The sequence below is a fragment of the Oncorhynchus nerka genome, linkage group LG22, assembly GCF_034236695.1.
Source record: "Oncorhynchus nerka isolate Pitt River linkage group LG22, Oner_Uvic_2.0, whole genome shotgun sequence".
NCBI lineage: Eukaryota > Metazoa > Chordata > Actinopteri > Salmoniformes > Salmonidae > Oncorhynchus > Oncorhynchus nerka.
Window position 1 is genome coordinate 25,541,406 of NC_088417.1, and position 12,791 is coordinate 25,554,196.

The 12,791-nt window shown below is 42.3% G+C and overlaps 1 protein-coding gene across 1 annotated transcript in view; it reads left to right on the forward strand.

Moving 5' to 3' along the window:
• The window catches only part of LOC115105043 (guanine nucleotide exchange factor VAV3), a 157,053-nt gene that overhangs the window by 82,630 nt on the left and 61,632 nt on the right, over window positions 1–12,791 (forward strand). Inside the window, exons 11-14 of the mRNA XM_065007087.1 lie at window positions 850–918; window positions 10,568–10,654; window positions 10,760–10,845; window positions 11,264–11,396. Of these exons, the coding sequence (XP_064863159.1) occupies window positions 850–918; window positions 10,568–10,654; window positions 10,760–10,845; window positions 11,264–11,396 (375 nt within the window). The remainder of the gene's footprint in view (window positions 1–849; window positions 919–10,567; window positions 10,655–10,759; window positions 10,846–11,263; window positions 11,397–12,791) is intronic.

The window sequence follows — 12,791 nt, forward strand, 5'->3', positions numbered from 1 at the left end:
GGGGGCTGGTGCGAGGTGGCTGGGGGCGAGGGAGCTGGGGTGAGGGGGCTGGTGCGAGGTGGCTGGGGGCGAGGGAGCTGGGGTGAGGGGGCTGGTGCGAGGTGGCTGGGGGCGAGGGATCTGGGGCAAGGGCACTGGGGCGAGGGGAAGGAGAGGGGAAGGAAGCCATTTATCTGGGCTGGGCTGGGATGTGTGTGTGTGTGAAGGATATGCATGGTAACCTTCCTTATCCTCCACAACACAGACAAACGGCTTAGATGTCTTGTTTACTCGCCAGCTACAGGAAAGCAATTTCAGCCCACACACAAGATACACGCAAGATAAGCATATACATACAGAGAACGCAGGAATTCACGCACGAATGCACACACACACACACAGCAATTCATTTATTTTATTACTGGTTTCTTTCGTTTTTATTTCATATCTAGAATTATGATGTTGGTTGGGATTTACTTTCCAGGTGTGTGTGTATGTATGTGTGTATGTGTGTTTGTGATTGTGCACAGCAACAGTAACTCGTCTGTGTGTGTGACATGAAAATAGAAATCAATGATCGCTTCGTTTGTGTTTGTCCTTGTTTGTTTTTCCAGCCCTGAAGTCGCAGTCCAAATGAAACAACATCCCTTGATAAGCACAGCTCATTTCTAACATGGTAGAACCTTGGTTGACACTGTTTGTCTATAATTTTGAGCTGTAGTTGAAGTGTCAGGCAGAGAGATATGGCCTAATGCCTACCTGTCATCTCTATTTTTCCTACTTCTCTCCGGGCTCTGTGTGGCTAATTAGCTAGCTGGTGAAAACAGAGAGCATAAAATAGCACTGTGTTTTGTTTTGATCCAATTACAGGAATTAGTGAAACACACTCACGATGCGGCTGACAAGAGCAATTTGCGGCTGGCGCTGGATGCCATGAAGGTAAGTGTTATACGATGCCCTCGCATCACATCAGGAATGAAAGAGTAATTGGGGTGCCAGGTCTGTGTCTGATGTTATGACTCTCCTCACCTCTATCGCACGCACCACATACACATTCATACGCATGCACACACACATACACACACACACACACACACACACACACACACACACACACACACACACACACACACACACACACACACACACACACACACACACACACACTCACATCTACGTAGTTACAGTGCCCACTTGTTCCTATTTTGTTCCATTACAACCTGTAATTTAAATACATTTTTATTTGAATTTCATGTAATGGACATACACAGAATAGTCCAAATTGGTGAAGTAAAATGAAAAGAAACCCTAAATAAGATCCGGAACTTTGAACATCCCCCGGAGCACCATTAAATCCATTATTAAAAAATGTAAAGAATATGGCACCACAACTAACCTGCCAAAAGAGGGCCACCCACCAAAACTCATGGACCGGGCAAGGAGGGCATTAATCAGAGAGGCCAAAGATAAAGATAACCCTGAAGGAGCTGCTAAGCTCCACAGCGGAGATTGGAGTATCTGTCCATAGGACCACTTTAACCTGTTGCTTCTACTCGGGACGCTTGCGTCCCAACTAGAGCTCTGGAAATGCAAATGCGCTACGCTAAATGCTAATAGTATTAGTTAAAACTCAAAAGTTCATTAAAATACACATGCAGGGTATTGAATTAAAGCTACACTCGTTGTGAATCCAGGCAACAAGTCAGATTTTTAAAATGCTTTTCGGCGAAAGCATGAGAAGCTATTATCTGATAGCATGTAACACCCCAAGAGACCCACAGGGGACGTAAACAAAATAATTAGCATTTCGGTGTTACACAAACCGCACAATAAAATAGAAAACATTCATTACCTTTCACCATCTTCTTTGTTGGCACTCCTAGATGTCCCATAAACACTATTTGGGTCTTTATTTCGATTAAATCGGTCCATATAAAGCCTAGATATCGTTATATGTAGACTGTGTGATAAACGAAAAAAACATTGTTTCAAAACGTAACGTCATTTTTTAAAATTCAAAAAGTCGACGATAAACTTTCACAAAACACTTCGAAATACGTTTGTAATGCAACTTTAGGTATTAGTAAACGTTAATAAGCGATAAAATTCATCAGGAGGCGATGTAAAGATCATTAGCTGTCCGTCTGGAAAAATGTCCGGCTAGAAACTCAACGAAAATATCCGGTCCTAGACCTAAGGAGATACGGTGCCCTGCATGTGTTTGACCAAGAAAAAACTCGAAGGGAAATGACAAGACTCTAGACACCGTGTGGAAGCTGTAGGTACTGCAACCTCAGTCAATTCATTGTGGTTCACCTTTATCAATGGGTTCAAGTAGCGCATGGATATATTTTCCCATTTTCAGTGATCAGTTTTTCCTGTGCTTTTCGATGTAAATGCCGTTCTGGTAAAGCCACAGCAGTGATTTAACCAGTTTTATAAACGTCTGAGTGTTTTCTATCCACACAGACTAAGCAAATGCATATACTATATTCCTGGCATGAGTAGCAGGGCGCTGAAATGTTGCGCGATTTTTAACAGAATGTTCAAAAAAGTAGAGGGTCGACTTAAGAGGTTAAGCTGTATACTCCACAGGGCTGGGCTTTACAGAAGAGTGTCCAGAAAAAAGCCATTTCTTAAAGTGTTCACCATGTGGGATGTGGGAGACTCCCCAAACATATGGAAGAAAGTACTCTGGTCAGATGAGACTGAAACTGAGCTTTTTGGCCATCAAGATAAACGCTATGTCTGGCGCAAACCCAACACCTCACATCACCCCGAGAACACCATCCCCACAGTGAAGCATGGTGGTGGCAGCATCAGCTGTGGGGATGTTTTTCATCGGCAGGGACTGGGAAACTGGTCCGATTGAAGTAATGATGGATGGCGCTAAATGCAGGGAATTTCTTGAGGGAAACCTGTTTCAGTCTTCCAGAGATTTGAGACTGGGAAAGAGGTTCACCTTCCAGCAGGACAATGATCCTAAGCATACTGCTAAAGCAACACTCAAGTGGTTTATGGGGAAACATTTAAAAGTCTTGGAATGGCCTAGTCAAAGCCCAGACCTCAATCCAATTGATAATCTGTGGTATGACTTAAAGATTGCTGTACACTTTCGGAACCCATCCAACTTGAAGTAGCTGGAGCAGTTTTGACTTGAAGAATTTGCAAAAATCCCAGTTGCTAGATGTGCCAAGCTTATAGAGACATACCCCAAGAGACTTGCAGCTGTAATTGCTGCAAAAGGTGTCTCTACAAAAATATTTTGCATCTTCAACGTGGTAGGCATGTTGTGTGAATCAAATGATACATACACCCAAAAAGTCAATTTTAATTCCAGGTTGTAAGGCAATGAAATAGGAAAAATGCCAAGGGGGGTGAATACTTTCACAAGCCACTGTAGGCACACATGTTTTGCAGGCGCACACAGGCACACCAGCTAACACTTGCAACGTAAGTGAGTAGTCTTCATCTATCTACAGAGTTATACACCAGACTGCAGGCTATTAAATACTGATGCAAGCTTTCAATAAAAAACATGTCTTTAGGGACTCAAAATGTCTCTATTTACTGTATAATTACGTATTTATTACTGTAGACACTGAGGGTACAAAACATTAGGAATACCTGCTCTATCCATGACATAGACTGACCAGGTGAATCCAGGTGAAAGATATGATCCCTTATTAATGTCACTTGATAAATCCACTTCAATCAGTGTAGATGAAGGGGAGGAGACAAGTTAAAGAAGGATTTTTAAGCCTTGAGACATGGATTGTTTAACGGACGTTCTACCTTGTCGTGCTGCTGCTCCAGTTTCAACTGTTCTGCGGCTATGAAACCCTGGCCTGTTCACCGGACGTGCTACCTTGTCCCAGACCTGCTGTTTTCAACCCTCTCTCTCCCTCTCCCTCTCTCTCCCTCTCCCTATCTCTCTCTCTCTCTCTCTCCCTCCCTCTCCCTCTCCCTCTCCCTCTCCCCCTCTCCCTCTCCCTCTCTCTCTCTCTCTCTCTCTCTCTCTCTCTCTCTCTCTCTCTCTCTCTCTCTCCCTCTCCCTCCTTCCCTCTCTGTCTCCCTCTCTACCACACCTGCTGTTTCGACCTCTGAATGCTCGCCTATGAAAAGCCAACTGACATTTAGTCCTGAGGTGCTGACCTGTTGCACCATCTACAACCACTGTGATTATTATTTCACCCTGCCGGTCATCTATGAACGTTTGAACATCTTGAAGAACAACTCTTATAATCTCCATCCAGCACAGCCAGAAGAGGACTGGCCACCCCTCAGAGCCTGGTTCCTCTCTAGGTTTCTTCCTAGGTTCCTGCCTTTCAAGGGAGTTTTTCCTAGCCACCGTGCTTCTGCATTGCTTCCTGTTTGGGGTTTTAGGCTGGAGTGTGCCATTCAGAGGGTCATTGGGCAAGACAAAAGATTTCAGTGCTTTTGAACAGGGTATTAGAAGGTGCCAGTTTTCCATATGTATCAAGAATGGCCCACCACCCAAAGGACATCAAGCCAACTTGACACAAATGTGGGAAGCATTGGCATCAACATGGGCCAGCATCCCTGTGGAACGCATTCGTCACCTTGTCCATGTCCAGACGAATTGAGGCTGTTCTATGTTTAGTTACACTTTTATTACTGTATATATTTCGTTATGTACTAACTAAATATATACAGTAATTAATACATAACTAAATATATAGAGTCATTATGTTTTGATTACTAATATATTTAGTTATGTATTAATTACTGTATATATTTAGTTATGTATTAATTAATGTATATATTTAGTTATGTATTCATTACTGTGTATATGTAGTTATGTATTAATTACTGTATATATGTATCTATGTATTAATTACTCTATATATTTAGTTATGTATTAATTACTGTATATATTTAGTTATGTATTAATTACTGTATATATTTATTTACGTATTAATTACTGTATATATGTATTTATGTATTAATTACTGTATATTTTTAGTTATGTATTAATTACTGTATATATTTAGTTATGTATGTATTCATGTAGATGTTTAGTGAAGTATTTATTACTGTATATATGTAGTTATGTATTAATTACTGTATATATGTATTCATGAATTAATTACTGTATATGTCACATTCTATGGGCATTCTATGTTATTTTTTCTATGTTTTGTATTTCTTTGTTTTGGCCGGGTATGGTTCTCAATCAGGGACAGCTGACTATCGTTGTCTCTGATTGGGAACCATACTTAGGTAGCTTTTTCCCACCTATGTTTTGTGGGTAGTTGTTTTCTGTTTAGTGTTCTGCACCTGACAGGACTGTTTCGGTTTCGTTTTGCACTTTGTTATTTTTGTTTCAGTGTTCAGTTTAATAAAAGTCATGAACACTTACCATGCTGCGCTTTGGTCCGATTCTTCCTCATCAGACGACTACAACCGTTAGAGAACTACCCACCACCAAAGGACCAAGCAGCGTGGTATGGAGGAGCAGAGGGTTCAGGACTCCTGGACATGGGAAGAGATACTGGACGGAAAGGGACCCTGGAGACAGGCTGGGGAATATCGTCGCCCAAAAAGGAACTGGAGGCAGCTAAAGCTGAGAGGCGGAGATATGAGGCAAGTGAGCGAAGCAGGCATGAGAGGCAGCCCCCCAAATTTTTGGGGCGGAGTCAGGCTATAGACCTGAGCCAACTCCCCATGCTTACCGGAAGCAGCGTGGTACTGGTCAGGCACCGTGTTATGCAGTAAAGCGCACGGTGTCTCCAGGGCGCGCTCATAACCCGATGCGCTATATGCCAGCCCTCCGCAAGTGCCATGCAAGAGTGGGCATCCAGCCAGGGTGGATTGTGGAAGCTAGGCGCACTTGGTCTCCGGTGCGCCGTTTCGGAACCAGGGTATCCTGCGCCGGCTCTGCGCACTGTGTCTCCGGTGCGCTGGGACTGTTCAGTTTGTCCTATATGCCTGCGCTCCGCCCGTGCCGGGCTAAAGTGGGCATTGAGCCAAGTGGAGAGGTGCGAGTGGTAAGCACCAGATCTCCAGTGCTCCCCCACAGCCCGGTTCGACCTGTGCCTGCACCCTGGAGAGGTCGGGCTAAAGTGGGCATTCAGCCTGGAGGAGTGGTGCCAAGGCTGCGCACCAGAGCTCCAGTGCTCCCCCACAGCCCGGTTCATCCTGTGCCTCCTCTAGGGACCAGGCCTCCTGCAGGTCTCCCCATTCTGGTGGGCCCTGTGGCAGCCCCACGCACCAGGCTGTCTCTGCGTCTCGTCCCTCCAGCGACAGTCTCCAGTCCGGAGCCTCCAGAGTCGCCCTCTAGTCCGGAGCCTCCAGAGTCGCCCTCCAGTCCGGAGCCTCCAGCGACGCCCTCCAGTCCGGAGCCTCCAACGAGGATGCCCAGTCCGGGGCCCGCAACGAGGGTGCCCAGTCCAAGACCCGCAACGATGGTCCCCAGTCCGGTGCCTGCAACGAGGGTCCCCAGTCCGGGTCCCGCTACGAGGGTATTCATGTATTAATTACTGTATATGTCACATTCTATGGGCATTCTATGTTCTTTTATTTCTCTATGTTTTGTATTTCTTTGTTTTAGCCGGGTATGGTTCTCAATCAGGGACAGCTGAATATGGTTGTCTCTGATTGGGAACCATACTTAGGAAGCTTTTTCCCACCTATGTTTTGTGGGTAGTTGTTTTCTGTTTAGTGTTCTGCACCTGACAGGACTGTTTCGGTTTCGTTTTGCACTTTGTTATTTTTTTTCAGTGTTCAGTTTAATAAAAGTCATGAACACTTACCATGCTGCGCTTTGGTCCGATCCTTCCTCATCAGACGACGACAACCGTTACAGTATATATGTATTTATGTATTCATGTGTATATTTAGTTATGTATTAATTACTGTATATATTTAGTTAGTAAAAAATGTAACTAAACATAGACCTCACAGCCTAACACAGTATACAGTGCCTTCAGTATTCATACTCCTTGACTTATTCCACATTTCGTTGTGTTAAAAACCTGAAAAAACATGTTCCACACCCATCTACAAACAATACCCCATAATGACAAAGTGAAAATATGTTTTTAGAAGTTTTAGTAAATTTACTGAAAATTTAATTTAGAAATATATCATTTACATAACTTTTCACACCCCTGAGTCAATACATCATCTTGTCAGTGATTACAGCTGTGAGTCTTTCTGGGTAAGTCTCTAAGGGCTTTGCACACCTGGATTGTTCAATATTTGCACATTATTCTTTAAAAGAATATTCAAGCTCTGTCAAATTGGTTGTTGATCATTGTTAGACAACCATTTTGAAGTCTTGCCCTAGTTTTTCAAGCCGTTTTAAGTGGAGTAACTACAATGTTGCTGATCCATCCTTAGTTTTATCCTATCACAGCCATTAAACTGTTTCAATGTCACCAAGGGCCTCATGAAATCCCTGATCGGTTTCCTTCCTCTCCAGCAACAGAGTTAGGATGGATGCCTGTATCTTTGTAGTGACTGGGTGTATTGATACACCATCCAAAGTGTAATTAATAGCTTCACCATGCTAAAAGGGATATTCAGTGTCTGCTTTTTAAAATGTTATCCCATCTACCAATAGGTGCCCTTCTTTGCGAAGCATTGGAATTGCATTGGTCTTTGTGGTTGAATCTGTGTTTGAAATTCACTGCTTGACCGAGGGACTTTACAGACAATTGTATGTGTGGGGTACAGAGATGAAGTAGTCATTCAAAAATCATGTTAACCACTTGTACTGCACACAGAGTGAGTCCATGTAACTTTATTGTGTATTTTTTTTTCCATAACAAAGGGGTTGAATCCTTATTGACTCAAGACATTTCAACTTTTCATTTTTTATGAATTTGTAAACATTCTAAAAACATAATTCCACTTTGACATGATGTGGTATTGTGTGTAGGCCAGTGCCACAAAATCTTAATTTAATCCATTTTAAAGTCAGGCCTTAACAGAACAAAATGTGGAAAAAGTCAAGGGTTGCGAATACTTTCTGAAGGTCCACATATGCCTCCTACTGAGATCTGCCTTGAGACCAGATTATTGGTCATAACGATGACTCTATCAACCTGCTAGCTATTTCAGCACCACTCCAGACCTACGGCACACGTACTCTAGGCCTACACACAACAACCTAAAAACACTCCTGCCACCAACACATGTACAGTTGAAGTCGGAAGTTTACATACACTTAGGTTGGAGTCATTAAAATGTGTTTTTCAACCAGTCGACAAATTTCTTGTTAAACAAACGTTAGTTAGGACATCTACTTTGTGCATGAAACAAGTTATTTTTCCCAAAATTGTTAACAGACAGATTATTTCACTTATAACTCACTGTATCACAATTCCAGTGGGTCAGAAGATTACATGCACTAAGTTTACTGTGCCTTTAAACAGCTTGGAAAAGGCACAGGATGTCATGGCTTTAGAAACTACTGATAGGCTACTGATAGGCTACTTGACATAATTTGAGTCAATTGGAGCTGTACCTGTGGATGTATTTCAAGGTCTACCTTCAAACTCAGTGCCTCTTTGCTTGACATCATGGGAAAATCCAAATAAATCAGCCAACACCTCAGAAAAACAATTGTAGACCTCCACAAGTCTGGTTCATCCTTGGGAGCAATTTCCAAATGCCTGAAGTTAATCTGTACAAACAACAGTACGCGAGTGTATACACCATGGGACCACGCAGCCGTCATACCACTCAGGCAGGAGACGCGTTCTGTCTCCTAGAGATGAACGTGCTTTGGTGCGAAAAGTCAAATCAATCCCAGAACAACAGCAAAGGACCTTGAGGAAACAGGGTCCTTTGCTGGAGGAAACAGGTACAAAATGATCTATATCCATAGTAAAATGAGTTCTATATCGACATAACCTGAAAGGTCGCTCAGCAAGGAAGAGGCTACTGCTCCAAAACTGTCATAAAAAGCCAGACTACGGTTTGCACTGCACATGGGGACAAAGATGGTACTTTTTGGAGAACAATCCTCTGGTCTGATGAAACAAAAATATAACTATTTGGCCATAATGACCATCGTTATGGTTGGAGGAAAAAGGGGAAGGTTTGCAAGCCGAAGAACACCATCCCAACCGTGAAGCACGGGGTTGGCAGCATCATGTTGTGGGAGTGCTTTGCTGCAGGAGGGACTGATGCACTTCACAAAATAAATGGCATCATGAGGAAGGAAAATGATGTGGATATATTGAAGCAGCATCTCAAGACATCAGTCAGGAAGTTAAAGCTTGGTCGCAAATGGGTCTTCCAAATGGACAATGACTCGAAGCATACTTCCAAAGTTGTGACAAAATGGCTTAAGGACAACAAAGTCAAGGTATTGGAGGGACCGTTACAAAAGTGTACGACGAGCAAGGAGGCCTACAAACCTGACTCAGTTACACCAGCTCTGTCAGAAGGAATGGGTCAAATTTCACCCAACTTATTGTGGGAAGCTTGTGGAAGGATACCCGAAACTTTTGAACAATTTAAAGGCAATGCTACCAAATACTAATTGAGTGCATGTAAACTTCTGACCCACTGGGAATGTGATGAAATAATTAAAAACTGAAATAAATCATTCTCTCTACTATTATTCTGACATTTCACATTCTTAAAATAAAGAGGTGATCCTAACTGACCTAAAACAGGGAATTTTTACTTGGATTAAATGTGAAAATTGTGAAAAACTGAGGACTTGTGAAAAACTTAGTTTAAATGTATTTGGCTAAGGTGTATGTAAACTTCCGACTTCAACTATATCTCTGACAAGATTAGGTACAACATAATACTATTAAGTCGTTCTGGCTCCCCATCTCTCTTTGAGAAAGAGTTCTTGCGCATCATTCGTTTTTTTTCTTTTCAGCTTGACATTGTTTTCTTCTGACATCTGCACTTAAAAAATCAGTCGTCTCTTTAGTCTAGATGTACAGGGTGTTGATGATGTGCGTGTGTGAATACAGTTTGACACGTACCAGGAAAGTACTAGAAGCAAGTCACGTCGGGTATGAAAGTGAACATTTACTCTGAGGGCGTCTGTGATGATTTCAATTGGCTAAATGATCCACTTGACATTGATTGAGGGAGCTAATGTGGTTAATGTTCCTGGAGTGTTTCTCTGCATTGCGTCATGTGGTGCGGCGGCAACCAAGTGTTTTTCAGCGCTGATTATCTCAGACCTTATGATAGATGGGATTTTAAACAGTGCTACTTGAACCAGACTCACTCTGTGTTGAGAGGAAGATTTACACAATGTACTCTTGCATAAACAATGAATCATGCTAATCAGAGAGAGAGAGAGAGAGAGAGAGAGAAAGTCCTCTAGAATATGTTGACATTGCAGGTGGTGCGATTTGAATCATGAAGTTGTAGATACTGTTGCTCCACTCTAATGTAGAACTAATGAAGAAACAGGAGGTAAACTGTTTCCAGGACTATTAGTTCGACTACTATATGGAAGACCATTGGAAAGCAGTCTTTTGTTGTGAGCCTGTCTCATATGGTGTATGCCAAAATGCGCCCATCTTGAATGTCAAGTCTTGATGTTTGCTGTTTTGTGTTCTCTGTGTTGTGTTGGGTACTGTAGGACCTGGCTCAGTACGTCAATGAAGTGAAGAGAGACAACGAGACTCTGAGAGACATAGCCCAGTATCAGAAATCCATCGAAAACCTTGTAAGCAACTCATCTTGATTTAAAAAATTACTGTGAAGTGAGCTGAGTTTTAAGTGTGACCTCTTTCTTTCTCTCTTGCATCCTCCAACCCCCACCCCCTTTCAGAATCAGTCTCTTAGTACCTATGGGAGACCAAAAGGAGACGGAGAGGTACGCGTTACCTCAATCGACAAACGTGCCAAACAGGACCGGTGAGATGTCTGTCTGGTGTGTGTGTGGTTTTCTGTGTGTTTCTGTGTGAGTGCATGTATGGATGTTTGTCTGGAACGTGGCAAGATAAGATCAAGTCTTTTTACAGTCCCTCGTCTACTGCTTGCTTGTAATGCTTTATGGATCCAGTAATAGGTGTTGATTAGCAGCTATTGTAGTGCATTACGCATCACTCAATCAGGCATTACAAATGCACTTATAATACATTCTGAAAAGGGTATTCATGCTAACCAAAGTCATCTTTTTATCTCACCTGACAAAGACTTCTGTGAAGTGGAAACATTGTGTGTTTGGGGGCAGGAATAGAGCACTGGGGAACAGCAATATTCTGTGATCAGACCTCTCATTCCTTTACCTTCTTTTTATCTCTCCCTCTGTGTCTTTCCTCTGACACCACAGGCACATCTTCCTGTTCGATGCTGCTGTGATCGTCTGTAAGAGGAGAGGAGACAACTATGAGATGAAGGAGGTGATCGACCTGCACCACTTCAAGATCACCAACAACCCCACGTCAGATAAGGAGAACAGGAAGGTGTGCGTGCGTGCGTCACTAAAAGCGAATCAGACACATATTGAGATTGCCACATTCATTGACGAGCGTGATCAGATATTGTGTTGATTTGATGGATAGAACAGCTTGCCTTTTCCCCAGATGGTGTGTTTATTAAACATTGCCTTGTGCCTGATGGTACACACACACACACACACACACACACACACACACACACACACACACACACACACACACACACACACACACACACACAGCAACAAGCACCCAGCAAAGTATAATATTCACTGTTGTGGATAATGATACATTGCACAATGGCTTCCCAGGGGATAATAATCATTTAGATTATAATAACTTTAATTTGTTAAGAAATTAGACAATAATCAAGCCAAAATCTAAGCAACATGCATCTTTCCTATTAAATGAATGACAACCCCTTGTCTGTCGTATAAGGCTAGGAATCTACGAATGCTGGTCTATAGTGTACAGTGCTTGTTTTCAAACCCCACCCTCTCACACGACCTCCCACCTACCCCCTATACACACCCTATGATTGGTCAAGAGGCTCTCTTTCTCTTATCTGATTGGCTGGTGGCTTACCCCAATCACTGCAGCCTGAAGACCACTTTAAATGGTCAATCTGGAATTTGTACATCCATTTGTAGTTTGATTGTCCCTTTAATGGCTGTTCTCATTGTTTTTATAAGCACAGCTGCCCTGAGCACTGAGCAGTAAGGTACATGCAGACTACAAATGCAGATAACTCTAGCAGAACACACAACATTACCTCTGAATATACACTTGTTTATTGTACTGAAATGTGGATACCTTTTTCAAGACAGCCTTGTCTCTGTGTAATAACAAGGAGAGGTGGTTGTAGCAGGTTGTTATCAGGGACGCTGGAGTAATGGCTATTCTTTAAGGTGGCTAATCTTTAGTGATTAAGTTCTGCAGTGTCCTATCTGCCTTGGGGCTGCATGGACACTGGTTCATCTCTCTCTCTCAATTTCCATTTCAATTTAAGGGCTTTACTGGCATGGGACACATGTTTACATTGTCAAGGCAAATTAAATAGATAGATTTTTTTACAGTAAACATTAAACTCACAAAAGTTCCAAAAGAATAAAGACATTTCAAATGTCATATTATGTCTAATATTATGTCTATATACAGTGTTCTCTATCAATTCAATTCCATTCAAGGGGCTTTATTGGCATGGGAAACGTGTTAACATTGCCAAAGCAAGTGAGGTAGATAATATACAAAACATTACACATAAAGAAGTTTCAAAACAATAAAGAAATTACAAATGTCATATTATGTATATATACAATGTTGTAACAATGTACAAGTGGTTAAAGTCTCTCTCTCTCTCTCTCTCTCTCTCTCTCTCTCTCTCTCTCTCTCTCTCTCCCC